The 26,313-nt window shown below is 45.5% G+C and overlaps 1 protein-coding gene across 1 annotated transcript in view; it reads right to left on the bottom strand.

Annotated features, from left to right (window-relative positions):
* The window catches only part of ATP6V1B2 (ATPase H+ transporting V1 subunit B2), a 40,322-nt gene extending 17,780 nt beyond the window's left edge, over positions 1–22,542 (bottom strand). Inside the window, exons 1-3 of the mRNA XM_030201971.1 lie at positions 22,396–22,542; positions 13,383–13,438; positions 8,729–8,827 (exon numbers count right to left, since the gene is read on the bottom strand). Coding sequence (XP_030057831.1) covers positions 8,729–8,827; positions 13,383–13,438; positions 22,396–22,516 — 276 coding nt within the window. The 5' untranslated portion in view covers positions 22,517–22,542. The remainder of the gene's footprint in view (positions 1–8,728; positions 8,828–13,382; positions 13,439–22,395) is intronic.
* Positions 22,543–26,313: the final 3,771 nt, after the last annotated feature.

Here is a 26,313-nt window from a genome sequence, read left to right as displayed (position 1 = left end):
AAAAACCTCCGTGTGCGATAATTTGTCTTAACAAGCCAATAAATTGTCAAAGTGAATGGCTTGAACAAATCATCGTAACAAATAACTTGGAAACATTCAATAAATTCAACAACACAGGAACCATAGACAAGGTGAAGTAACATCTCGCGTACAGGATCCCAACAGGCACCCATTTCAACATCTGCTTCATCAGGGGATTCCTTGCAATGTTACTGAGTTGTTATCATGAGATATCCAAGGTCTTCTCCTCCATTTTTCACTATAATTGACAAATAAATCCTGTCTACTTTGTTTCTAAAGGAAAAATTAATTTTTACCTGATAATTTTCTTTTCATTAGTCCCAACAGATCAATCCACAGACTTGTGGGTTCTGTCCCTCTACCAGCAGGTGGAGATGGAGAGAATCTCCAAGGTTTGCTATATGTGGACCTGTGCAGCCAAGTAAACCTCAGTATGAACGATACCAAAGCAGTGGAATGGAAACAATAGAAAACTCTCCTGACATTGTCAGACCAATGCCCAACATACTTCCACCACTTCCAAATGTATTTGTCTTTATTATTTAATCAAACGAAGGAACATTCAGAACAACAAAACCCGAAAAAACTAACCAACCGAAACAAATCCAGGGGGGGGGGGGGGCCTCTGGATTGATCTGTTGGGACTAATGGAAAGAAAATTATCAGGTAAGAATTAATTTTTCCTTCCATAGCATCCCACAGATCAATCCAGAGACTTGTGGGATGTACCCAAGCAGTCCTCAAGTAGGGCGGGACACCCCCAACCCGGCAGAAATCACTGCATCCTGCCGAGCTGCCACATCTACCCAATAATGACAAGTGAACGTATGGACCGAAGCCCATGTACCGGCTCTGCCGATAACTTCTAGAGAAACAAAACGGGACTCTGCATAGGAGGAAGCCTGAGCTCACATAGAATGAGCATGAATTTGCGCAGGGGCTTGCTTGCCCAATGCCACGTTGGCTGAAGTGATGGCCTCCCGCACCCAACGGGCTATGGTGGCCTTGGAAGTCATATGACCCTTCTTACTGGGTCCAAAAATTAAGAAGAGATGGTCAGAAAGATGAAATTCGTCACCTCCAAATACCTGAGAACAGCCAGTCTCAGGTCGAGGCAGCGAAGAGCCCGGAATTGCTCGGAGTAATCTTCCCGGTGAAAAGTCAGCAAATGCAGAGACTGCCCCAAATGGAAACAAGAAACCACCTTGGGCAAAAACGAAGGAACTGTCCTAATCGATATCACTGCCTCCGTAAAACGCAGGAAGGAGTCTCTGCAAGAAAGAGCCTGCAACTCTGAAATTCTCCGAGCCGAAGTAATGGTTACTAGGAAAATCGCCTTCAAGGTAAGATCCTTAACCGTAATCCCCGATAAGGGTTTGAAAGGAGGACGCTGAAGCACTTTGAGAACTAGATTAAGGTTCCAGGATGGCAGAACTGGCACATGCGGAGGATGCAACCGATTTATGCCCCCTCAAAAAATAAACCACACCCGGGTGGGAGGCGATCGACACCCTCTGAAGCCGGCCTCTAAAGCATGCCAGAGCTGCCACCTGCACCTTAACAGAACTCAACGAGAGTGATTTCTTTACACCCTCCTGAAGAAACACGAGGATAACCGATACCGAAGCCGCTGACAATCCCGAACTCACACACCACAAATCGAAGGTACGCCACACCCTAGCATAAGCTATCGAGGTGGATCTTTTCCGAGCCTGAAGCATCGTAGCGATAACCGTGTCTGGATACCCTTTCCTTCTCAACTTCGTCCTTTCAAGGGCCAGGCCGTAAGACCAAAGGGGGAGGCATCCTCCATCATGACTGGTCCCTGCAGCAAGAGACCGCCCTGCGCCTGGAGCCGGAGAGGACGACTGAACAGAAGCCTGACCATATCCACGTACCAGGGACATCTGGGCCAATCCGGGGCCACCAGGATCACTCGACCGGGATGACTGGCAATGCGAGTCAGTAACCTGCCTACCATAGGCCACGGGGGAAAGGCATAGAGCAGGCCCCTGGGCCAAGGTTGTAGAACAGCATCAATGCCTTCCGAGCCCAGCTCTCTTCCCCTGCTGAAGAAATGGGGAACCTTCGCATTGAATGCGGTGGCCATTAAGTCCATCACCGGCATCCCCCAACGGGCAGCTATCTGATCGAAGGCCAGAGGGGAGAATGTCCACTCCCCCGTCTTCAACTGTTGGCGACTGAAAAAGTCCGCTTGCACATTCTTTGACCCCGCTATATGAGCTGCCATCAAGAGAGAGAGATGAGTCTTTGCCCAACAGCAAATCAGGGCTGTCTCGAACGCTAGTGGTGCACTCCTGGTGCCCCCCTGACGGTTCACGAACTGGGCAACCGCGGAGAAGAGACAAACTCCTGAAGGTCCAGATGAATCACCCGCAATTCCAAACGGTTGATGGACCAAGACACCTCCGTCGAGGTCCAAATGCCCTGGGCTGTCTATTGGAGGCAATGAGCCCCCCCCCCCCCCCCAACCAGACAGCGATGCATCCGTGGCGATCTTCCATTCCGGGGTTTGCAGAGGAATGCCCAACACCAGATTCTTTTGAATCAACCACCAGTGCATGATTGTGTGCAGACGGGTCGAACATGGCACCCGAGCCTCGTAATCCTCCAAAAGAGGAGACCAACGGCTCAGAAGGTGCCACTGCAGGGGGTGCATGTGAGCTCTGGCCCACTTTACAACGTCCAAGGTGGAGGCCATGGAACCCAAAACTTGTACACAGTCCCAAGCCCGCGGGTTCAGAGTTTGGAACAGAGCTCTCAACTGACCCTGCAACCGCTGTGCTCGAGCTGAAGGAAGAGAAACTATCCCTGTTTGGATATCGAAGCACACTCCCAAGTATTCCAGCGTCTGGGAGGGCGTAAGCAGTGGCGTACTAAGGGGGGGGCGGTGGGGGCGGTCCGCCCCGGGTGCCAGTGGGTGGGGGGTGCTCCGCTCCCGCCGCCTCCCGTGGCCGTTCCCGCGGCGCCGCACATTAAAAAAAAAAAACGGCGAAGCAGTGTCGCAGGCAGCGCCTTGTGCCCTGCTTGTAAAAAAAAAATCAAATCTCCTTCCACTCCTTCTCCTCCTCGTCTTGACGTCGACTCGGGCCTTCCAATCAATTTGATTGGAAGGCCCGAGTCGACGTCAAAACGTCAAGACGAGGAGAAGGAAGGAGATTTGATTTTTTTTTTTACAAGCAGGGCACGAGGCGCTGCTTGCGACGCTGCTTCGCCGGTGGGGAAGGAGAGGGGCGAAAGGGACTCGGGTGGGGGTGTTCAGAGGGGAGAAGGGGACTGGGGTGGGGGTGTTCAGAGGGGAAAAGGGGAGGGGAGAAGGGTACTGGGGTGGGGATCTCAGACAGGGGAGGGGGAGAGGAGAAGGGGACTGGGGTGGGGATCTCAGACAGGGGAGAAGGGGACTGGGGTGGGGGTGTTCAGAGGGGAAAAGGGGAGTGGAGAAGGGGACTTGGGTGGGGGTGTTCAGAGGGGAAAAGGGGAGGGGAGAAGGGGACTGGGGTGGGGATCTCAGAGGGGAGAAGGGGACTAGGGTGGGTCTCAGAGGGAAAAGGGGAGGGGAGAAGGGGACTGGGGTGGGGGTGTTCAGAGGGGAGAAGGGGACTGGGGTGGGGGATCTCGGACAGGGGAGGGGGAGATGAGAAGGGGACTGGTGTGGGGATCTCAGACAGGGGAGGGGGAGAGGAGAAGGGGACTGGGGTGGGGGTGTTCAGAGGGGAAAAGGGGAGGGGAGAAGGGGACTGGGGTGGGGGTGTTCAGAGGAGAGAAGGGGACTGGGGTGGGGGTCTCAGACAGGGGAGGGGAGAAGGGGACTGGGGTGGGGGTCTCAGACAGGAGAAGGGGAGGGGAGAAGGGGGCTGGAACTGGGGGCTGAAAAAAGGGGCAAAGAGAGAGAGGGGACAGATCCTAGATGGAAGGGGGAGCGAGAGGGAGGGCAGACCCTGGATGGATGGGAGAGGGAGGGCAAATGGTGGATTGAAGGGGCAGAGAGAAAGGGCAGGCAGTGGATGGAAGGGACGGCAGAGAGGGCTGACACTGGATGGCAGAGAGAGAGAGAGAGAGAGAGAGAGTGTGAAGACAGATGCTGGATGGAAGGAAGACGGTGAAAAGAAAATGAGGAAAGCAGAAACCAGAGACAACAAACTGTAAATAAAATATATTTTTTTATTTTTTTTGCTTTAGGATAAAGTATTGTAGATATGTTAAATGTTTATAATAGAACATGTAAATAAGGTAATCTTTTTATTGGACTAATTTTAATACATTTTGACTAACTTTCGGAGAACAAAACCCCCTTCCTCAGGTCAGGATAGGATACTGTAATAGCACTATACTGTACTGACCCGAGGACGGAGGTTTTGGCCTCTGAAAGCTAAATGTATTAGTCCAATAAAATGGTATTATTTTACTTTCTATATTTGTTTTATTTCTATTTGTTAATTTGTAAAGTGGTGATTGGTACTTGTTAGTTTTTTTCAAATTTACATCTGCTGTCTTTATATTTTGCACAGTACTAGGGGACAGTTTCTGTTTCTGTGGTGTTGCATTGTATGCAGGGTCTGGCATTGGGGGTTCAGTTTAATTTTTGTCTAAATAGAAAGTTTATGATTACTTATTCTATAGTGGATTAGGGTGTATCTGTGTTTGTGAAAAAGACATGGCTTTCAGTTGGCATTGACTATGCAGGATCTACGATCTGTACTATTCTGTCTGGTTTCATTTTACAATAGGTGAATTGATGTTCTAGTGCTCACTGTAGTGTTTAAGATGCTTTCCTTTTCCTTGTGTGACTCGTAGAAATGACTGCTTATGGTATGGTAGAATTGCTCTATAGGTCCTGAGTGTTTTGTATTCTCAGCATGCCTAGTACTGGATTTGGGGGGGGGGGGGGGTGTTAAAAAATGACCGGCCCCGGGTATCAACTACCCTAGGTACGCCACTGGGCGTAAGGCTGCACTTTGGGAAGTTGATCACTCAACCAAGCGATTGAAGCAACCAGACCACTCTGTCGGTTGCCCGTCAACTCTTCTCAAAAGAAGACACCCGCACAAGCCAGTCGTCTAGATAAGGATGGACTTGAATCCCTTCTTTTCTGAGATAGGCCGCCACTAAGACAAGGACCTTGGAAAAAGTCTGAGGTGCTGTGGCTAGGCCGAAGGGCATCGCTTTGAATTGAAAATGACGACTGAGCACCGCAAAGCGAAGAAAACGCCTGTGGAGAGGCCAAATTGGAATGTGTAAATAGGCCTCTGAGATCGAGAGACGTCAAAAACTCCCCTGGCTGTACAGCTGCAATCACTGAGTGGAGGGTTTCCATGCAGGAATACTGAACCCGTAAGGACCTGTTGACGCACTTGAGATCTAGGACGGGTTGCCCAAGAACCGCCCTTTTTTGGCACCACAATATAAATGGAGTATCGACCGCACCCTCTTTCTTCTGGGGGTACAGGCTGGACGGCTCCCAGTCGTAAGTTGAGGAGGGTGTGACGAACTGCCCGCACCTTGGCGGAAGATTTGCAAGGAGATTCCAGAAACGAGTCTACTATCGGACGAACCAATTCCAACTTGTAGCCGTCTCTGATAACCTCCAAGACCCATCCGTCGAATGTTACCCTGGTCCACTTCACCAGCAATAGGGACAGCCTGCCCCCAATAACCAGCTAGAGATGGACCAGGGCCCCATCATTGGGCAGACCTGGCTGCAGGCTGGTTTCTGTTACCGGAAAGGAAGGCCCGCCTGTCACCTCGAAAGGGCTGAGGTCTCTGAGAAGACCGTGTTCTCTGAAGAGAGGCCCGGCGACCTGGACGGTAACGACGTGTATCCCTAAATTTAGGTCTAGGTCCCGCCAGTCGCGCAAATTTTGACCTGTCCTCCGGGAGGCGCTGGTCCTTAGAGTCACCGAGGTCCTTCATAATCTGTTCTAGGTCTGTCCCAAATAAAAGCTTTCCCCTAAAAGGAAGCCTTGCCAGCTGTGACTTAGAGGCCACGTCTGCAGCCCAATGTCACAACCACAGCCAGCGATGCTCGGTGACCGCTAGGGGAACCTCCTTCGCCGAAGCCCTCTAAAGATCATAAAGAAGATCCACAAGGAAGGCTAAACCAGACTGTAAGGCCGGCAAAACAGCCACGAGGTCCTCCGGAGAAGAGGCTTTCTGTACCCACGATAAGCATGCCCGCACCGCATAGGAGCCACAAACTAAATCTTGCAGGGAAAGGCTCGCTACTTCAAAGGACAGCTTTAAGCAAGTCTCCAACTTACGATCCTGAGGGTCCTTGAGCACCATGCCGCCCTCCACAGGGAGAGTGGTTTTCTTAGTGACCGCTGTGATTAACAAATCCACCGTAGGAACCTTCAGCAAGTCTAAGTCAGGCAGCGCGAAAAGACGCAACATAGCTCTAGCAACCTTAAGCCCACTGTCCAGCGTATCCCACTGCGCCGAAATAAGGATTTTCATGGCCTCATGCACATGAAAGGAACGAGGTGGGCATTTGGTGCCAGACATAATAGAGGGCACCGGACCTGTTCCCCCTGACGATTAAGGGGGTGAAATGGCCAAAACCTCAAAAGCCCTAACAATCAGGGAGGGAAGCTCTTCTCTGCGAAAAAGGCGGGCAGCTGTCGGGTCATCCCCCTCCTCAGAAGGCAGGGTGACCTCATCTGCCAAATCCAGTGATTCTGAGGGAGAGCCCGGAGACAAAACCGTGCCATCTGTGTCAGATAGCTCCTTGGGATCCAAAATCTCCACCCGGGGACATTTTGGCAGGAAAGACAGAGGCTGCAGCAATTGAAATTTGCTGAGGAAGAGATGGGGCTGCCTGAAGAGAAGCTCCTGACTTCTTCAGAAGAAAGGCATTGTGCATTAATAAAACGAAATCCGGGGAAAAAGGAACTGAAAGGGACTCCCCTGCTCCCTCTAAATTGCTTTCCTCCATCGGAGCCTGTGCCACAGAAGCGCGCTGTGACTCCTGTCTGTCAACTGCCATGTGCGGAGCTGGTCGCGCCTGAGAGGAAAAAATGTCGCCCACCAACGTGCGCTGCACTAACTGCCCCGAGGAAACCGCCGAAACAATCCCCTGTGCTTCTGACTCACTGGACGCCTGAGGGGAACCCCTGTCGCGCTGATGGCGGCACGACTCATACTCCCCTGACGCTGCTCTCCAGCTCCCACACCGGGAGCAGCGCTTAGCCGCCTCAGAAGGCACTGATATGCTCCACAAACGCCTGCCCCTCAAACAGACTCTGCAGCCCGTCTAGCTCCTCCATGTGATTCAACAAAAACAAAGTCTTTTACGCTTACCTTTTTTTTTTTTTTTTTTTTTTTTAACTCAGGAGAGAAAGGCAACACCCGATCAGGCCCACAGCCCCGGGCGATGGAGGAAAGGTAGGGGGAGACCAGGAGAGACCTGGCACCACCAGGTGTACACCAGAAGCTACAAACAGCCACTCAACTCCTGACTGTGTTAAACTAGGCCCAAAGGACAACAGTAGCCAAATCAAACCAGTGCTGCACAGAGATGTCCCTCCACCTGCTAGATAGAGAAAATACCGAGGTTTACTTGGCTGCACAGGTCCACATAGAGGACACATAGAGGTCCACATAGAGAGAAATCCTCCGAGGTTTGCTATATCTCCACCTGCTGGTAGAGGGACACAACCCACAAGTTTCTGGATTGATCTGTGGGACGCTATGGAAGTGTCAGTTTGTGTTGTTGCCATTATTTTGAATATTAAATGAACAAAATTAATCCATTTGAAGACACTGCCCATTGAATGACTGTGTGAAAGGTCAGGTTGTGTTACAGTGATGCATAGTGCAATGAAGAGGGACCTGGGTCCAATTACTGGCTTAAGTCTTCCACACCCTAGCTAAGGATGTTGCAGACAGCATTCAGTCCCTGGAGAGAAAGGAGTCAATGTCACTGTGCAATAGTGACACCTTGTGGCCTGATCTAAGGTCCATGATTACAGGATTATGGAATAAGCTCTGCTTCAAGGCCCCCAACTAAGGACTTTCACTGCAATGGGATAGAGAACAAGTGGAAAAATCCCCTAATAAATATGAAAATGGACTCAAGTTTCACCCAAACCCAGCCCCGGTTGTAACTGAACTGGAAGCCTGAATGAGGAGGAAGCCTGTGAAAAAAAAAAGCCCTAGAACTAATTTACACCACTAAACTGGCAGGATTATGGAATCCCTTTGTCTGCAAGGCATTCATTGGTATAGCTGTAGGACAAACCCTACGCACAGCTTGGGACATACATGGAAAATTATACTCTAAAGAGGTCAACACAATGAGCCATCTGCAGTGATGAGATCTGGTTTTGTATTAAAAGCTAGCAGTAGAGCTGAAGTTGTTTCAATAAGGCTATAATGAACTGTAGCACAGAGATCTGGCGCTAGAGTGAATTCCAACAGGATCCCCATGCAATTCTTCCCAGTACAATTCAAGAGTAAAACAAACTAAGAATCAGTGACAAAGGCCAGGGAATATCCTCATTAGCTACAGGGTTTGAAATTAACACAACAGCTCAGAGTTATATAAAAAGAATAACCCCCCCCCCCCCCCCCCCAGGGTGTGCTGCTAATCTACAAAACATATGTTTCTTCTGGCTTACTGCAACAGTCTGGGTAGTTGTGACTAAGATACACTGTACACATTAGAGAGGCTGTGGTCAGAACAGCTTACCTGCACTACAGCTTTCGAGCCACTCACTTCCAAAACCTGTCCGCTCCTCTTTGTGCCATCTGGAAGGGTCAAGTGGACAATCTCGGCATATTTAGGAAACTGCGAAGACAGCACAGTGGGAAAAGCTGGGGCAGAAAATACAGTCCATTGTACAATGTAGTGTAAAACTAACTGTATGAAGGGAGAGCTATCAGGCACAAGAACCTCTCTCTCTTTATGACGGTGCATGAACAACCAGCAAAAGCTGATGACCCTGATTTATCTGCAGGGTAAGGCAGAATCTCCTTTTCAGGAGGTACACTAATAGAACAAACGTAGATAAGATTTACAAGAAAGGATTTTGGAAAGGACAATTTAGTAGGTGAAAAAGGGTCTTCTGTAAATTCTTTGAATTTAGACAAGGTCTGACCATACTTTTTGGAAACTGGATACAACAGTAATTAGACAAAGCTTACACAGGCCCTAAATTGTGGCTAAAAAAAACCAAATCCCAGCATGTCAAAAAAAGGTACTTTGGGTGCAGACAGAAACCATCCAATGACTGTCCAATTCTTGAGTTTAACCTTCTGTAAATCTCCCGAAGTGGCTAATACTTATGTCTGGGTCAGCCAGCATTTATTAACTTGAGCTGAGGCCTCTGAATTAAATGTAGCCATTCTCTGGCCAGGGCAGATTTATATGTTACGTGCCCCAGATATATGAGGTTCAGCATCTTCCTTCTAACTCCCCTGCCCTTCCTCCAAACTACATAAGGCAATGGTGTGGCTGGGAAGGGGGGAGGGGTTTGAGAAAGAATACACTAATGTACTATCAAAGCACACAGCAACCAGTGCAGTGAAGGTGCCCCTAGGTATCTGTGCCTAAATAGGAAATCCAGCCCCCTGACTGGTATACAGACTCTGTGGTGTCCCTGCCAAGAGTCTGTGGAGGTCAGCCCATGGCTGCAGTTATCTTTCTTCTCTCCATGTAGCCAGTGCACCACTTGCCCTCTGCTTAAAAGGAATAATATGAAGTGATATCTGCCAGCGAGCCCACTCAAGAGTATTCTCCACACTCCCAGAAAGGCTACACCAACTCAAACTACTTCAGGAAGAAGGTGAAAACCTGGCTCTTCTCCCAAGCCTTTAATACATATGGCGACTGGCTTTTCACTCACTCTGCACCTGGACTAGCTTACTGCACACCATGCAACTAAGACCAGTTCCTCAGATCTTATTCAACTGTACATATAATTTGCCTTTAATTTAGCTATCCATCTAGTTATCCCAATGACTTTGTCCTTCCCAGCTTATGTCCAAACTACTCTTGCCACCTTAAGATATTTCATCATATCATACTGACATTTTGAGCATCATATCTACATTATTTGATTGTTCTAATACATATCTACTCAGGTGTGTAATTTGTGCTTTGAAGACATCGAGGCTGATATTCAGAGCAATTTAAATGGTCTGGAGGTGCTATGGCCCACTTAAATCATCTGTCCCTGCCTAACCACCAATATTCAGCAGCACTAAACCAAGCAGTGCCACTGAATATCACCTCTGATGGCCCCCAAAAAAGTAGGCCATCAGGGGCGGGCCACAGGGCATGTTGGGGAAGAGCCAGGTCTTATGTGGGTGCTTGCATATTCAGCTGGGGCCCGCTTAAGTTTATGCGGATTCCGGCTAAATATCGGGTCGGGGCCACATAAATTAAAAAAATAAAATAAATAAAATTTAAATCCCCCCCCCCCAAGCGTGTCGCATCCTTTCCTCTCCCCCTCCCAACCGCATTCACAAGCCACTCCCCCCCACAGATGGCGCCACTTCCCCCAACCCCCCCCCCCCCCCAGAGTTCATGGATGGCCCCGTGGGCCTACTTTAATCACTGGTAGTCCCTGCATGGACTCCGGGGGGGGGGGGGGGGGGGGTTGGGGTGAGTGGCACCATTTGTGAGGGCAGTGGCTTGTGGATGTGGGTTGAAGGGATGCAACATTTTGGGGGGGGGGGGGGGATTTAAATTTAAGAAAAAAAATGTAAAACTTATGTAGCCCCGGCCAGAGATTCAGCTGGGGAGGTATAATTTTTACGTGGGCTAGGCTGAATATTGGCAGGGCCCACATAAGCTGCAGCAGCCTGCTCGCCCCAACCTGGCCCCTAATATTCAATGCTGGTGCCCGGACATGGCCCGGCACTGAATATTGGGGATAGTTTAGCCAGTGATGATCAGTGTTTAAAAAAACGCTGACCACCACTGGCTGAATATTGGGGGTGGGGGGTGGGGATTGAATCTATCATATCTATGTTATTTGAATTGTTCTACTTTTTGCCCATAAAGGTGTTTTATTTTTATTGTGCTGACATTCTACCATATCTTTATTATATATGCTTTCCATGTTGCCTATTATGATGTATCATTTGTACCATATATACTTGAATAGAAACTGAGATTTTGGGGCCCAAAAATGGGAGGGTCTGTTTAAATTTGAGTCCCCACCCCATCCAATCGGTACTACTGTCCCCTTCCTTCCCTGAGATTCCTGCCATAGCCAGCTCTGCCCCCAGCCCCTCCCCCAAACTGGAAACGCCTCAGTCCTTCACAGTAATGTGAATACCACCCTCCAGGACCCACCGTAGACCTCCTTCGTGGGCCTACCTTACAGCCTTGGTGGTCCAGTGGTGAGCTGGGGCAGAAGCAATCCTCCTACATTCCTGCCTGTGCAGTCTCTGTAGTAAAATGGCTGCTGCAAGTTCCTGCGGCAATGTCATGGCAGCCATTTAACTATGGAGACTGCATAGGCAAGAGTGTAGAAGGATGACGGAGGATGCGGTAACAGTGGTTAGCATAACTGGGTTTTAAAAAGGTTTGGACAAATTCCTGGAGGAAAAGTCCATAGTCTGTTATTGAGATGGACATGGGGGAAGCTACTGCTTGCCCCGGGACTGGTAGCATGGAATGTTGCTACTAATTGGGTTTCTGTCAGGTACCTGTGACCTGGATTGACACTGTTGAAAGCAGGATACTGGGCTAGATGGACCACTGGTCTGACCCAGTATGGCTATTCTTATGTGTTTATGCTGTTAAAATGTTTACATTTTATTCCAAACTGTACACCAACATGGGTGAATCTTTATAAAAGCAGTCAATAAATCTCAGTAAATAAAATAGGAGTAGAATACAGTGATGCACCGATGACAGGAATACTATGCAGAGGTGCTGCTAATCAAACCCACCAGTGAGAACATTATAGAATGCAACTAGGACATATGAACTGAATAACAAAAGTGTTTACAGATTAGCAGGAGTAGAAATACATTTAGAAAGAATAAGGCATAATCAAAAATTTTTCAAATCCAGGCAAGTTTTCCTTATTTTTTCATTATTGTTGCTAGATTACTTTTTTTTAATTTCTATTTATTTTAGTTTTGTTTTTTTCTTTTCCTTTATTTTTAGGCATTTTACTTGAAAATACGCAGAAATCCTGCCATTATGAGGAAACATTTACTGGTCCTGGCATCTGAGCTTTTCCAGCAGTTCTCTGCCATCTGGGAGCACTGTGGTGGGAAGGAGCAAAGATACAAGCAAGGTGCAGTGCTCCCCGGTGCACGGAGCCGACATTAACATGGCGCCATGCACCGATGGGCCTGCATGCCCGAAGCAGTGGGGAGCGAGCGAGGGGGGGAGGTCAGGATCCCGCCTCGCAGGTGCTCCCCGCTGAGAGGGGCTGGGACAAAGGAGGTTTAAAACCCCTGGGCTGAACTCGGACGGTGTCCGAGCACCAGCCAGCACCCCCCCCCCCCCCTCCCTGAGTGAATATGAATTTTGTACTGTATATATTTGTCGCAGCTTTGGCGGGGTACCCAAGCCTGATGGTGTAAGCTAGACAGCTGGGATAGCTGCGCTTACGGTTGAGATCCCTTGCTGCACGGCGGGGAGCTCTGTTTATGATTGGTCAGTCTTGCTGTGACGGCGGACTGGGTTGGCTACTAAGCCGCGAGCTGATTGGCTTGGGTATACCTGGGGGTTTGTGTTTATAAAGTTGTTTGGATTTAAAATAAAGCTGCGGCCAAGGTTGTGCCATGTTAAGAAATAACCATGTGTCCCGAGTTATTATTATACAATGTAACGAATACCCTAGGCCCGAGGGGTCTCGGTTGCCTATGTTATGCCACAGCCTCTGTAGACCACACTTGGCTATTAGGACAGCCGGTCTGGAAAAGCAGACACATGGACACTGCGATGAGGGAGATGGGGATTCCCACAACTTTAACCAAAGGCCAAGAGCCTGTCTGAAGGCTGACTCTGGCTGTGCAGAATGGGAGACATGCAGTGCAGTGGAACAAAGAGGAAGGAATATCAGCAGTTTACATAACACCATATACATAGGAGTTTGAAGAGTATGAGTAACACTGCTGGGCTGTGACTGAGGAGAGGAGGCATAGGGCTGGCTTTCAAAATACTTAGAAGAGATACAGGGCTCTTTTTGTACAACAGCTGTGCTCAGCCTTTTCTTTCTTTGCCTGTCTGAATTTTAGGAACAAGGTGCTAAATTGGGTACCCAACTGGTCAGACTGGGGTTTTTCCAGTCCTGTCCCTTAGAAGTAAAGATCACACTAAGTATTATGCTACATCTGTACCCCATCCCACCAAAATGTTGAAATGTCATTCTTACCTTAACTTGATCTAAAATGACCAGTGGCCCATTAACTCCAGACACTGTCTTGTAGGCTGAAAACAAAAGCGCCAATGAGATGATATCTACATTATTCTGTGCATGTATCAATATACAACCAGGTGTCAGGTTCTGTGAGAATCAGAGGCATTAGCAAACAGCTTTTACCATCACTGAGCAACATTTGATACCACAGTATTAAAATTCAACCACCTGGCACCACAGAACGTCACATTCAGAGCCTCCAACCCAACAAATTGCAACCAATGTCCTGCTGAGATGGTTTCATTCACACATAGACGTCAGGAGAGAGCCACAATTTCCCAGTGGGCTAGCTGGCTGGCACCTGGATCTGAAAAGAATCACGTAGGTGCTAGACATGGGATGATTCTGTAAGGATATCTGATACTGTGACTGAGCAGAGAAATTTCAGAGTCTTAGTTATAATCAGAAATAAAAGAAAAAGAAAATGATTTTTATTGGACTAATTCAATACTTTCTTTTTGACTAGCTTTCAAAGGCCAGAATCCTCTTCCGCAGATCTAAAATGACAATATAAGTGAAAGAAAAGCAGTCCAATTATAGTCTCACAGAAAAATTGGCTTCCACCCTATGCTATTAAAATGTTTTAATGTGTATTGTGTTTATTATTTTTTATTTTAGATTTTGCTCACACCTTTTTCAGTAGTAGCTCAAGGTAGTTACATTCAGGTACACTGGATATTTCTCTGTCCCAGGAGGGCTCACAATCTAAGTTTGTACCTGAGGCAATGGAGGGTTAAGTGACTTGCCCAAGATCACAAGAAGCAGCAGCAGAATTTGAACCGGCCACCTCTGGATTGCAAGACCGGCGCTCTAACCACTAGACCACTCCCCCACATACTGCCTCATGTACTGTTATTTGAATATTTTTACTGCTGTAATTGTCTATTGTCTGTGTCCAGCTTACTCTTGCTGCAGACTAGCTTAGGTGAATTTCTTCATAAAGGCAGTAAATAAATCCTAATGAATAAGTTACATCTTGTGCTTGGGGGGGGGGGGGGGGGGGGGTGACAACCAAGGAGAGGTGGATAGGTGATCAGAAAATGACAGAGCAGTAAAATTGTATAATGAGATAAGAAACTCATGTCTTTTGGTATCAAAATATTTCATCATAACTTCAAATGTCTTTATTTATTATTAGGATTTATTTACCACCTTTTTGAAGGAATTCACTCAAGGCGGTGTACAGTAAGAATAGATCAAACATGAGCAGGAGGCAATTAGAGCAGTAAAAATATTCGAACAACAATACAAAGTATGGCATGGTAATATGTACTAGCATTATAATTGGTAGTAATAATAATTGGTAGTCTTATTTTCCTGGATTGTTTTAAAAGTTCACTGCTGCTGTGCTCTGGTCCTAAAGGTTGCTCACCCATAGAGGTGTCGCCTTGGCTTGGTTTGTGGTGTTTGATGTGGTGCCTGTGAGAGCTGATTTTTGTCTTTGCATTGAATGACAAATAACTACATTTGAGGAAAAGCCTTTATGTTGAATGCTTTTCCAACGTGGATCCTGTGAAATGTGCTTAACTCTGTCCTCCATGATAAGAAATACATACAAGGTTCTTTCAGATTTATGTTGAATTACAATCTGCAGCAAGCAACTGGATATTTACTAAACCTAAAGCCATTGTGTTGGGAAAAAGAAAAGAAAAATCCCAGTGAAAAGCACTTAAAAGATGCATACACAAAGCAGTGAAAAAGCTCATCACAAAAGAATAGCTTAAATCATGACACTGAAAGAATAGTTCAATGTTGACTGCAGTGCCCTAACATTACATAGTAATGAGATGCAAAACATGCAAATACATGTAAAGCAGCTCACTACTATCTAAATACTATAACAAAGCTTTCAGAGTGCACCAGTTGCACACTGCAACTCACATTATAGTCTGTAAAACCACCCCAGCTTATTTTACAGCCCAGGATCATTGTGTCACCAAGCTGCAGCCCAATGCTCCTGGGCCGCAAGTTGAAAGGGGCTGACACCTTGAAACAGTGGTAGCCAGAGAACTTCTCCTAGGTGATAGCCCCTTTTGCCCCCCCCCCCATCCATAGTGCCATCCCAACCCCAAAGGGTCGTCCAAGTGGCCAACCCCTAACCCAGAAGTCCCCACACACACACACTTCTGCCCTTGCTGGCATCTATTCAACAGCTTGCACTGGTGGGTTACAACCAGCTGATTCAAAGATAATAATTTTTTTTTCATATCCTTTCTTTTATTTAATGTATTTATCAGGATTTATTTACCGCTTTTTTTGAAGGAATTCACTCAAGGCGGTGTACAGCAAGAATAAATCAAACATGAGCAATAGACAATTACAGCAGTAAAAATACAAAGTATGGCATAGTATACTACTTACAGTGTCAACACAATACATAATCTTTCAGGGACTGTAAGAAAGCTAGCTGTGTTCATAGCTCCCAGTATACACAAGAGTGACAGTTTAGGATGGTGTGGAAGTTAGGAATAATTTTAAGATGCATGAGCTTTTCCTCTGAGAACAGAGCTCATACTGGAAACAAATGTTTCATGATATGATGCAGTCTGCTTTCCAGCTTTGCACTTACAAGTCTAAATTTTGATCATTTGGACCCACTTGTGTGGCCCCTAGCGGTAGTCTCATGGTACAAAACATGAACCCTAGTGGTAGTAACATGAGACTAACACTAGGGGTCATGGCACCATTTTGGATGAAGGTGCCAACAAGGGCAGGAGCAAATGAGGCTTGCTCCTAATGGACCACTAGACAACTGGAATTTCACTAAGGTAGGCCGGGAGGGAGGGGGGAAGGAGAAGACTTCAGAAGTGGGAACCTCTGGATGGGGTGGGATTTTTGGTAGGCAAGGCCTTGATTTGGGGACCCCAAGAGAGGCTTTTGCTTTGGGAAGCAGGGGAGGCCTCTGGCCATCACTATTACTTAAGAGTGCTGACCCCTTTTAGCATGCAGTCCTGGAGCATCAGGCCACAGCTTACAGGCCTGATGATAATTAGCAGATGCAATAACATTGCTTGCATGGTGGCCCACAAGACGCGTTATTTATTTACCACAGGTGTCAGCAACCATAATACTGAGATACTTCAGATTGGTGTCTCCTGTGGTAAATAAAAGTGCAAACAAACAAAAAAAAAAAAACCTTTTAATGCACCTTGATAACTTCCTTCCTGAATGTTTACACTGGTTTTTAGGAGAATGGGAGATGGGTGTACACCTCAGAATTCAGACAACCTGTTTTCTGACAGCCATATCCGCCTTTTTGACAGAGAAACAAATGAACTTTCCAACAAAACAAATGGAACCATCTTGATGAGTGTCAGAGGGACCTTCAGAGAATCAACTTTACCATTTAGGGGGAGGGGTAGCAATACTGATAAGGGCATGACTTTTGGCTTCTGTACTCTGCAGAACATTTTCAAGAAGATACCAACTGCACTGCTTCCACTTGAAATTCAGCAGCCATAAAGCATGCATGCTACAAATACCTGTTTTTTTCCCCCCGTTATATTAATGGGGGTAAAGTAGAATGCATTATGTGCGCTAATTTATTACCCCAACCTAAACACAACCCCAACAACACCACTTTTTAACCCGGTTAGGAGTCCATATGCCATAGAAGCTCACGCAAAACTTAACCAGGCAGAAAAGAGCAATTTTCAGACAAGCCATTTTAAACCAGGTACAGTAAATAGCTTTCAAAATTAACCTCTAAATAACCAGTCAGACCAGTGGTCCATCTAGCCCAGTATCCTGCTTTCTTCCATTTCTACTTGAATGCTTCCTCTTATATGCAGGACAGCATGCAAGACCTCTGGAGTCTTGTGTTTTGAACTCTGCCTCATCTGTCACCAGAAAGCTAAGAAGTGTTTTACAAATGTTGCCTAGCTTTGTAAGCATCAGCAGGGGAAAAACATGAGCATACGCAGTATTACTCATATGTCACACATTGGAAATTATAGCTAAAAACATGTGCCTGAGCAAGGATTTAACCACAGTTACATCTTCAAATACTTATCCAAATGGAATCAAATCAATTAATTAAATTTAGTTTTACAACAGCAGAAGCAAGCTTGCACCCACAGCAGTCTCCATACTGCAGGAGAGGCAAGAAACTGACCCAACCTCTTGCAAGTACACTGAAAAAGGGGAACAGATAATATATTTTTTAAAAACCACTGAAAGCCAGTTAAAACAAAAGAAGCAGGAACTGTCTATACCAATCTTAGTTTACTGTATGCAGGTGATTGTTTTCAATGTACTCTGAAAAACTTGGTTCTAGTATATTATGTCAACACTAAAGTATTTATGGTGTCAACAAAATCTGCAAGAGTTTGTTGAGAGGCAAATGTAGTTATATATCTAGAAGAAAGATGGCATTTCCACAGGATGCTTTGAGATTAGTTGTTACTGTGTGGGCTTCAATCACACACACAGGCTGGATAACAGCCATGAACAGGGGAACAACGTGAGAAAATGGCAAAATGAAAAGATTGGAAAATCCAAGTGGGTCCAAATGATCAAACCTTTAGACTTGTAAGTGCAAAGCTGGAAAGCAGACTGCATCATATCATGAAACATTTGATTCCAGTATGAGCTTTGCTTTCAGAGGAAAAGCCCATGCATCTTAATCATTCCTAACTTCCACACCATCCTAAACTGTCACTCTTGTGTATACTGGGAGCCATGAACACAGCTGGCTTTCTTACATTCCCTGAAAGGAAATAAGAAAGGATTTGAACAAAAAATTCTAATCTTTGAATCAGCTGGCTGTAACCCACCAGTGCAGGCTGTTATCAGCCCCGGTATTATACATGTAAAATATTATGAGTTTACACAGCAGGAAGAAACACATTTGTTGTGAAAACATTGTACAGAACTAAGATTAAGCCATTTCCACTCTCAGCATGAACACTTACATTTGTGCAACACTGCTGCTGAACATTTCCCCTTTTCACAAATGCGGTAGGACCATATTGCACAAACCTACTGTCATTAAAGTAACAATAAAAATATCAGTTCTGCCTTACTGGAACAATGGCTTACATGTCTACCCTCACCACTCAAGACAATATGTTTTCCAAGGAAGGCAACAAATTTGAAAGCAGTTTCATAATTTCTGATTTCTCATCCATTTCTGAAACTTTTTATGATAATCGTTTAAAACAGCAAATCACTCAGAGTGCCCAGACTGGACTTAAACCAGACTGAGAAAGAAGCCAAAGACAGAAAACTAATATACAGTAAGCATCTCTTAGAAAAACAAGAAATTCATTTTAATATCAGGATTGCTGTGCTGATAAGCATGAGCAGAAGAAATTTTACTTCTATTAATATACTGTTGTTTAACTATGTTCACCAAGAAATACTATAAAACATTACCACCACCTTTAAGCTTTTTAAAATGTACATAGTTTCCAGTAACATACCAGTGTGTCAAACACTGAGAATGACACCCCAACTCCACTATGTACTGTTACAATTTAATAAATCATATCCTCAGGCAAACTGCAAGCTCAAAATGTTGCAACCATGTGATTTAATGAGTACACACTGACAATGCTATAAAATGGGAAAAAAAAGATCCCCACCAAGATTCACAGTTCTTGTAAAATTTTATCAGTAAAGCAGTTATGCTGCAATTATCTTTTTTCATGAATAGCCCAGTGCAAGTCACAGATTATTCCCATAATGCCTTCACTGAACACTGGTCTGCAAACCCACGGGACAGGAAATCCAAGGGGTAGTACACATATTAGTCAGCTGATTCGAGGAAGAACAGTTTCAGAAACCATAGTTCTCATTTTTTTCTCAAATGTACTGTCCCAAAACAGTAAATTATTTAATGGTTCAAATACGTCTATATCAAATACTAAAATCCACCCTTACAAGACAAGAATACTCTGTCGCCCTTTCACAGATTCCACCTTAATCAATCTAAAACAGTGAATGGTACTAGATCTGATTTACCAAGCTTTCTTCCTACAGACATAGAATAGGGGGAAAAGCCTTTATGAATCCAACCTGCTTTCAAGTATACAAAGCTTTATTGCCAAGTGTGAATTCTGACACTTGCATGACCACTTTCTCCTAGCTACGGCAGGCAGACAAATAAGGTATTCCCTTACAGCTATTAGTGTACAAATGAATGCTAGATGTCATATATAAACTACAAAATATCAAGTGCTGCTGAAGAACCCACAAAGCAAGCATGCTACAGAGATCTTTATCTGCTCTCCAATTCCCAGCCTTTTCTCTGTATAGTGTTTTATCTGTTTGATCCCAAGGGGCATATAAATACTTACATGCCCCTTGGGATCAAACAGATAAAACACTATACACTAAAACAGAGGGAATAAGTCACAATTCCCTGTGAAAACATAGCTCAAAAATACACATTTCTACTTTCTGGCATGTCACCAATGTAACTGAAACTGTAGCTTTACCCTATTAATAGCATCCTTACTTTCTAGTAATATAGCTCAGTAGGTGAACACTTCTCAAAGATCACTCCCTTAATGACTTTATAAATAGTTCTGGGGGAATTGAACACAAAAATATTTAAAATCCTGCACAGAAAGTTTGAAAACTCTGTGCATGGCTTTTGAAAACTCTGCATTCTCAATTTATAATATTTTCGGTAGAATTCCTCCATCATAAAGGCCTGGGTCCTCCCTATTTCAGCCTTCCTCCTGCTCAAGATAGGCCTCCCCCCCCCCCCCCCCCCCACCCCAAAACTTAGCTTGAAACTCTGTTAAGGCTTGATTTTCTCTATCCCTTTTCCAGGGGTGGAAATCCCCCAACTTTCTTTTTCCACTCATTCCCCAGGAAGCCCCCAAGTTCTTTCTCAATCCCTCTCCTTCTCAGATATCCTCAACACAAAATTCCCAGCAACTTTCCTTAACACATACACATTCTCTCTCTTTATAAATACTACTCCCCCCCCCCCCCCCCACCAAGAACATTCTATCAAACCCCATCTGGAACAGACACCCAACCCCTAGCTCTCACACAACCTCATCTCTTTTTCAACATTCCCAATACAACCCCTCACGGTGGGAGTTCCATGGGGGGGAGGGGGGGTTTGAGAGGGAGGGAGCCATAGGATACACCACTGGCTTATGGTCTCTGTACAGAAGCTTGCACAGAAGGGGAATTCTGCATCACTGTTCACTGCAGAATTTGCATACAATTCTCCCAGGAATACACAAAAGGTTCTTGAAGGAAAGTAAGACCAAAGAGGAAGACCTTTGAAAACAATATGATCAGACGCTGGGACTTGCATAACAGAAACTTCAACTTTCTCACCCATTGCCAAATATAGGGCCTTTGATGTGTAAAGTATTACATACTTTGGGGTATCCATTGGGGTAACAGGCAGACAGCCTGAAACCTACATGTGTCAGTACTATTTAAACCCAGTGTAACTGCATTGTTTCTTCACAGACTTGATGAGGACAGGATAACTGAAAAGCTTGTCAAAGATACATGACATTATTCCAATAAAAAAGTATCACCTACAACTTTGTTGATACTTATTTCAACAAGTTCAATTGTACTAACACAGCAATAAAAATAACTTTTTTTAGATGACAGTCCTCGATTTAGAGTCATCTTAAAAACTAAATCAAACACCACCTCCCCATCCATAATTAACTTTACTGTCAATATATAAAATAGTAACATCAACATGGAGTTACTGAAAACAGATGTCAGCAAATGTGATATAAGCAAGATCACAGAAGGTATTTCTTTTGTATATAGACAAACTTACTGATGTACAGTAAGGAGTTACAGTTAAAGCCACAGAGAAGGATCATACCACAGAAACTGATGGCTTTTGAAGTTGACAGAAAATTTTCCACAGACACTTGGAAACTAGTATGTTAGGTACCCTAATGGGGAAGTGCTTTTCAAATGGTTACTTGGTTGTCCCCCCCCCCCTTTTTTTTTTTTATTTTTTTTTTAAGTACTTAGCTGGAAAGCAGCATAAGTTGAGGATCTCTGGCTTTCTCCCTTCAGTGTTTACAGCTCTGTGATGGGACCTGTCCTCTTTCCCTCAACAAGATGGAGGGGACCAAGCCCTGGTGTCAGGTTCTGCGGTTCACCACCTACCCACCAGAAGTGCTCACTGTATCACAGGCTTTTCTACAATTAATGTCTGCCTCAGTAAGGAGAAGCTGCAAGAGATTTGTGTTTCTGCTCACCTCCCAATGCTGGCGTTCCATGACAGAGTCTGTTTAATTTATTCATTTAATAGGATTTATTTACCACCTTTTTGAAGGAATTCACTCAAGGCGGTATACAGTAAGAATAGATCAAACATGAGCAACAGGCAATTAGAGCAGTACAAATATTCGAACAATAATACAAAGTATGGCATGGTATACTACTTGCAATGACAACACAATATGTACTAGAACATTATAATTGGTAGTGAAGGGTAAGGCAACGTTGTAACATATAGATGAGTAAGAGAGATGGTTAAATTTGATCTCTTTCACCTCCCACCCTACCCCACGAGTGCTGTTAACAGTCTGTTCTCCCCTATCAGTGCAGGGTCCAGCTGTTTCACCTCCACCCCACATCCCTGGAGTACTATCGCGGGTTGTCTCCCCATGTCCACCCACCAAGGATGTTGTGACAGTTCCCCAACTGCTCTGGGCAGGTAGGTCGGGACCTGCTTGACCATTCCACTCAAGAGTGCCGTGACAGCGTCTGCCCTTCCCCCTCCCTTAACAGCAGTGCTGTCACAAAGTCTGCCTATATCCCACCCACGCAACCACCCAAATAGAAAGGTACGACAGAACAGCTCTGTTCCTCCAATCCCCGCGCTATCTCCTCTGTCGTCTCCTAAGGTCCTTTGCACAGCTGTCTTCAACCTGCCCAGGAGCGCTATGACCGAGACTAGCCTGCTATATGCTCCCGGGGAAGCTGAACACACGGTTTCTCCCCTCTCCTCCGGCATACTCACTGAGGCGGGGCTGGGAAAGGTAATCCCTGCTGACGACCTGTGCGTGCTCCCGGGCCCCAGCGGCCGACGAGAGCTCACTCACAGCCCCGTTCACCATCCCCCGAATCGCCTTCAGCGCCATGTTCGCTCTCTCGCTCTCCGGCGGGTCACGGGGTCCAAGGCGCACCTGCGCACGCGTGCTGATATAAATGCCACTCCGCCCCCACCGGTGACCTCATCACGCATACGCGCCGGCTCATTGCCGCAGACGTCACCCTGCTCGGGACGCAGTGCGCAGGGCCCTGCCGCCTGGGAGCTGTCCTTGGTGCTGAAGAGAGACTACACTTCAGCTGAGGCACGTTATACGGTCACCTTGAATCTGCCCCAATCATATCCAGGAAACTTTATTGCAATGCCTAGTTATGTACTTGTTGCCAAAAATAATGTATAACATTTAGGGGGGCAAAGCTAAATAAAAAATGAGCATCCAATGCCATTTAAAAATTACTGTTCGTTAAGGTTTTTCTTTTTCTCCCCACTTAAATGGTTTATACATTTAACAAATAAAAGCTTATGTATAGTGGTTCAGATTCTAGATTATTATACATTATAAACGTAGCTTTTCAGCAAATTTGGTGTCTTTGAAGGGCACGGAAAGCCAGTCTTTATTCTTTTCAAACCCTTAGAAATTAAAGTGAACCTAAGATGAAAACAATATGAGTAGGTGAAGAAAATGCTGAAATTGAGAAGGCTATAAATAACAATTCTTTCTGGAGCACATGGAAGAGACCACCTCAAAACAATTTCAGATTAGCAATCCAAAATGGTAAGAGATCAAACCTGAAAGCTTTACACAAGGGAAAAACATGCCCAAGAGAAATTAATCTGTTGGAAAGAATGATCAAAGACACCAAACACCTCTAGACATCCCCTAGAACAGGTTTCTGATGATAATAGTGTGCACTATTTGCAAAAAGGGGGTATTCTTTCAGAAGAGTATGTGATATTTCTTTATACTGTGTGCGGGCATGAATCATTGTTCATATGTGACATTTGTGCATGTGTGAATTAGTGGCATGAGCGCACTATCAGGAATGAGCACAAACTTTTTCCAAAAGTGCTCCCTCTTTGCAGTTAGTGCACATTAGTTTCAAGTAGGGTGCACTCTTAAAAACATTGCTCCCAACAAAACAAATGAACTATGCTGCAAAAAACATGGAAACACTCTATCCAAAAGACATTACACAATGTGATAGCTGCAAGTGAGCCTTCTCCGGCGTAGCCCCAACAATCTGGAATGCACTCCCTGAAAGGATCCGCTTAACATAAGACCATCTCTACTTCAAGAAGCAGATGAAATCTTGGCTCTTCTACTAGGCCTTTAATGGAATAAGTACCTAACTTGTTAGTCTCACTCACACACACACAAGGAGTGATAAGGTACTCCACTGGCTCTGGGTACACTCTTCATTCCTGCCCCCATAGTTGAAGCCCTGCCCTCATAGTAAGTGACCCAAGTTGCCCCTCTCTTCCATATATCTTAGTCCCTGGCACTCCCCAACCTATTCCAACCACTGATATTGACACTAGTTCCCCTCCATTCCTGCCCTGACTGAGCCCAAGGTTCAAAATGGCAGGTCTAAACCGCTAGTGGTAATAAAGCAAGACTACCACTAGGGGTCAAATCTGCCATTTTGAACTAGGGGGTTGGCTGTGGCAGAAGCAGAGGGGGACTGCCCCTGCCCCATACAGAATGTTGGACCATTTTGGACACTTTTACCCTTCCTTCCTTTTTCCCTGTATATCCTGTTCTTTTGATGCTTCCTGATCACTACACTATATTGTATTTGTATATTTACCAGATTGGCGATTGACTCTACGTTTTGATGTAAGCCACATTGAGCCTGCAAATAGAAAACACATTGCCTTATCCTTTCATCTCAACACAATAAGTCCAAACCTTCAACTCTAATCACCCCAGATCTTACCTTTCAATCTCAGACAGCCTAAAATACTTGGTGTAACAATTGATCGCAACCTATCACTTGAAAGCCAAATAAATTCCACTACAAAGAAAATGTTCTTCTCGTTGTGGAAACTTAAATGAATTAAACCTTTCTTTCCGAGAGAAGTATTTCATAATCTAATACAATCAATGATATTAAGCCACTTATACTACTGAATGGAATTTACGCAGGATGTAAAGAACAACTTACAAAGAAACTTCAGACTGCCCAAAACACAGCAGCCAGATTAATTTATGGTAAATCCAAATTCGATAGTGCTAAACCTCTTCGAGAAAAACTGCATTGGCTTCCAATTAAGGAGCAAATCACCTTCACCCTAGTTCACAAAATTCTTTACGGAGAAGCCCCAGGACCAACTTAATTAACCTACCATCCAGGAATACATCCAGATTATCCCGTTCATACTTAAACCTTCATTACCCTAGCTGCAATGGCCTCAAATATAAATCCACTTATGCTTCCACCTTCTCCTTTATAAGTACACAACTGTGGAATGCACTGCCAAAAGCTATAAAAAACTAGTCACAATCATCTTAATTTCAGGAAATCACTCAAGACCAGCTTATACGGAAAGGCCTACGCCAAGGATCCAATATACATCCCTACATCCTACAACACAGCAAATTAATGGACCATTTTGGATACTTTTACCCTTCCTTCCTTTTCCCTGTATATCCTGTTCTTTTGATGCTTCCTGATCACTACACTATATTTTATTTGTATATTTACCGGATTGGCGATTGCCTCTACAGTTTGATGTAAGCCACATTGAGCCTGCAAATAGGTGGGAAAATGTGGGGTTCAAATGTGATAAATTAATTAATTAATTAATTAATTAATAAATGTGTCAGCATGTGGCTAGGGTGACTCAGGGGAGCGGGTAGTGCCAGGGTATGGAAGAGGTACTGAAATCAATTGCTATGAGGGAAGAGCTTTGCAACAAGGCCCTAGCACGGGGTGATCAGAGGTGTGTGATTGGGGTATGGAGGTTGATTGGGGGGGTATAAGCAGGGTGTGGGTGATCAGGAGGGCTATCAGAAGTTAACCTCCAGGATATGGCCATGCTTCTGGACTGCTATTAGCATGGTTGCAGTTACCATCATTTCCTGATATAGTAAGTTCAGCTACACTATTGGCTGTCATGACAGCTAGCATACAGTACCAACCCAAGCACTAGCTTCCACAGCCATCCAGTCCTCTGAACCACCCATATCATGCCCTTGACCCATTCCTAACCACGTTAAGCAGCTTGTCTGGGTTTTGTTTTTACCATGCTGATCGGTGTTAATATGCAGTAGCCATTGGCATGGGTCCACATTAAGATCTACCAGCATTATCTGCTCAACATAGCTTAGCAACAGGGCTGTTAGTGGAGATGGGAGGGAGGAAAGGGTTGAGTTAAAGGGGGGTTGATGGGAGAAGAGCAAATAGAATGATGCTGGGGCTAGTGTGTGTGTGTGTGTGTTTGTATAGGTGGGTGAGTGGGAGGGCTTTGGGCCGGGGTGTAGCTACCATGGAACAAGCCTGACAAACTGCCCAATGGTAGGGGCCACCTGAAGCTGCACACACCTGATTTCCCCCACCCTGCACCTGGGTCTGGAATCATTCCCCCCCCCCCCCCCTCTCCTTGAAGGTCCTCTACATGCTGCAGTGGGGATCATGGCAAAGACAGTCTGAAAGCTTCCACACTGGCTGGTGGTGCATTTTGCAGCAGAAAGGTGGGGCATGACAGGGTAAATGCCCCACCAGTCAGTGTGGCAGCTTTCAGGCTGTCTCTGTCATGATCCCTGCTGCAGCATGTGGAGGCATGTTAGCAGGAGGAGCAATACTGGACCATGCCCAGAGGAAAGGAGGGGATGAAAAGATGCTAAACTGGCGGGGGGGGGGGGGAGGAAAAGGGGGAGATGTGCTA

The sequence above is a fragment of the Microcaecilia unicolor genome, chromosome 4 (genome assembly GCF_901765095.1).
Source record: "Microcaecilia unicolor chromosome 4, aMicUni1.1, whole genome shotgun sequence".
Taxonomy (NCBI): Eukaryota; Metazoa; Chordata; class Amphibia; order Gymnophiona; family Siphonopidae; genus Microcaecilia; species Microcaecilia unicolor.
This window is presented reverse-complemented; position numbering and strand designations above follow the sequence as displayed.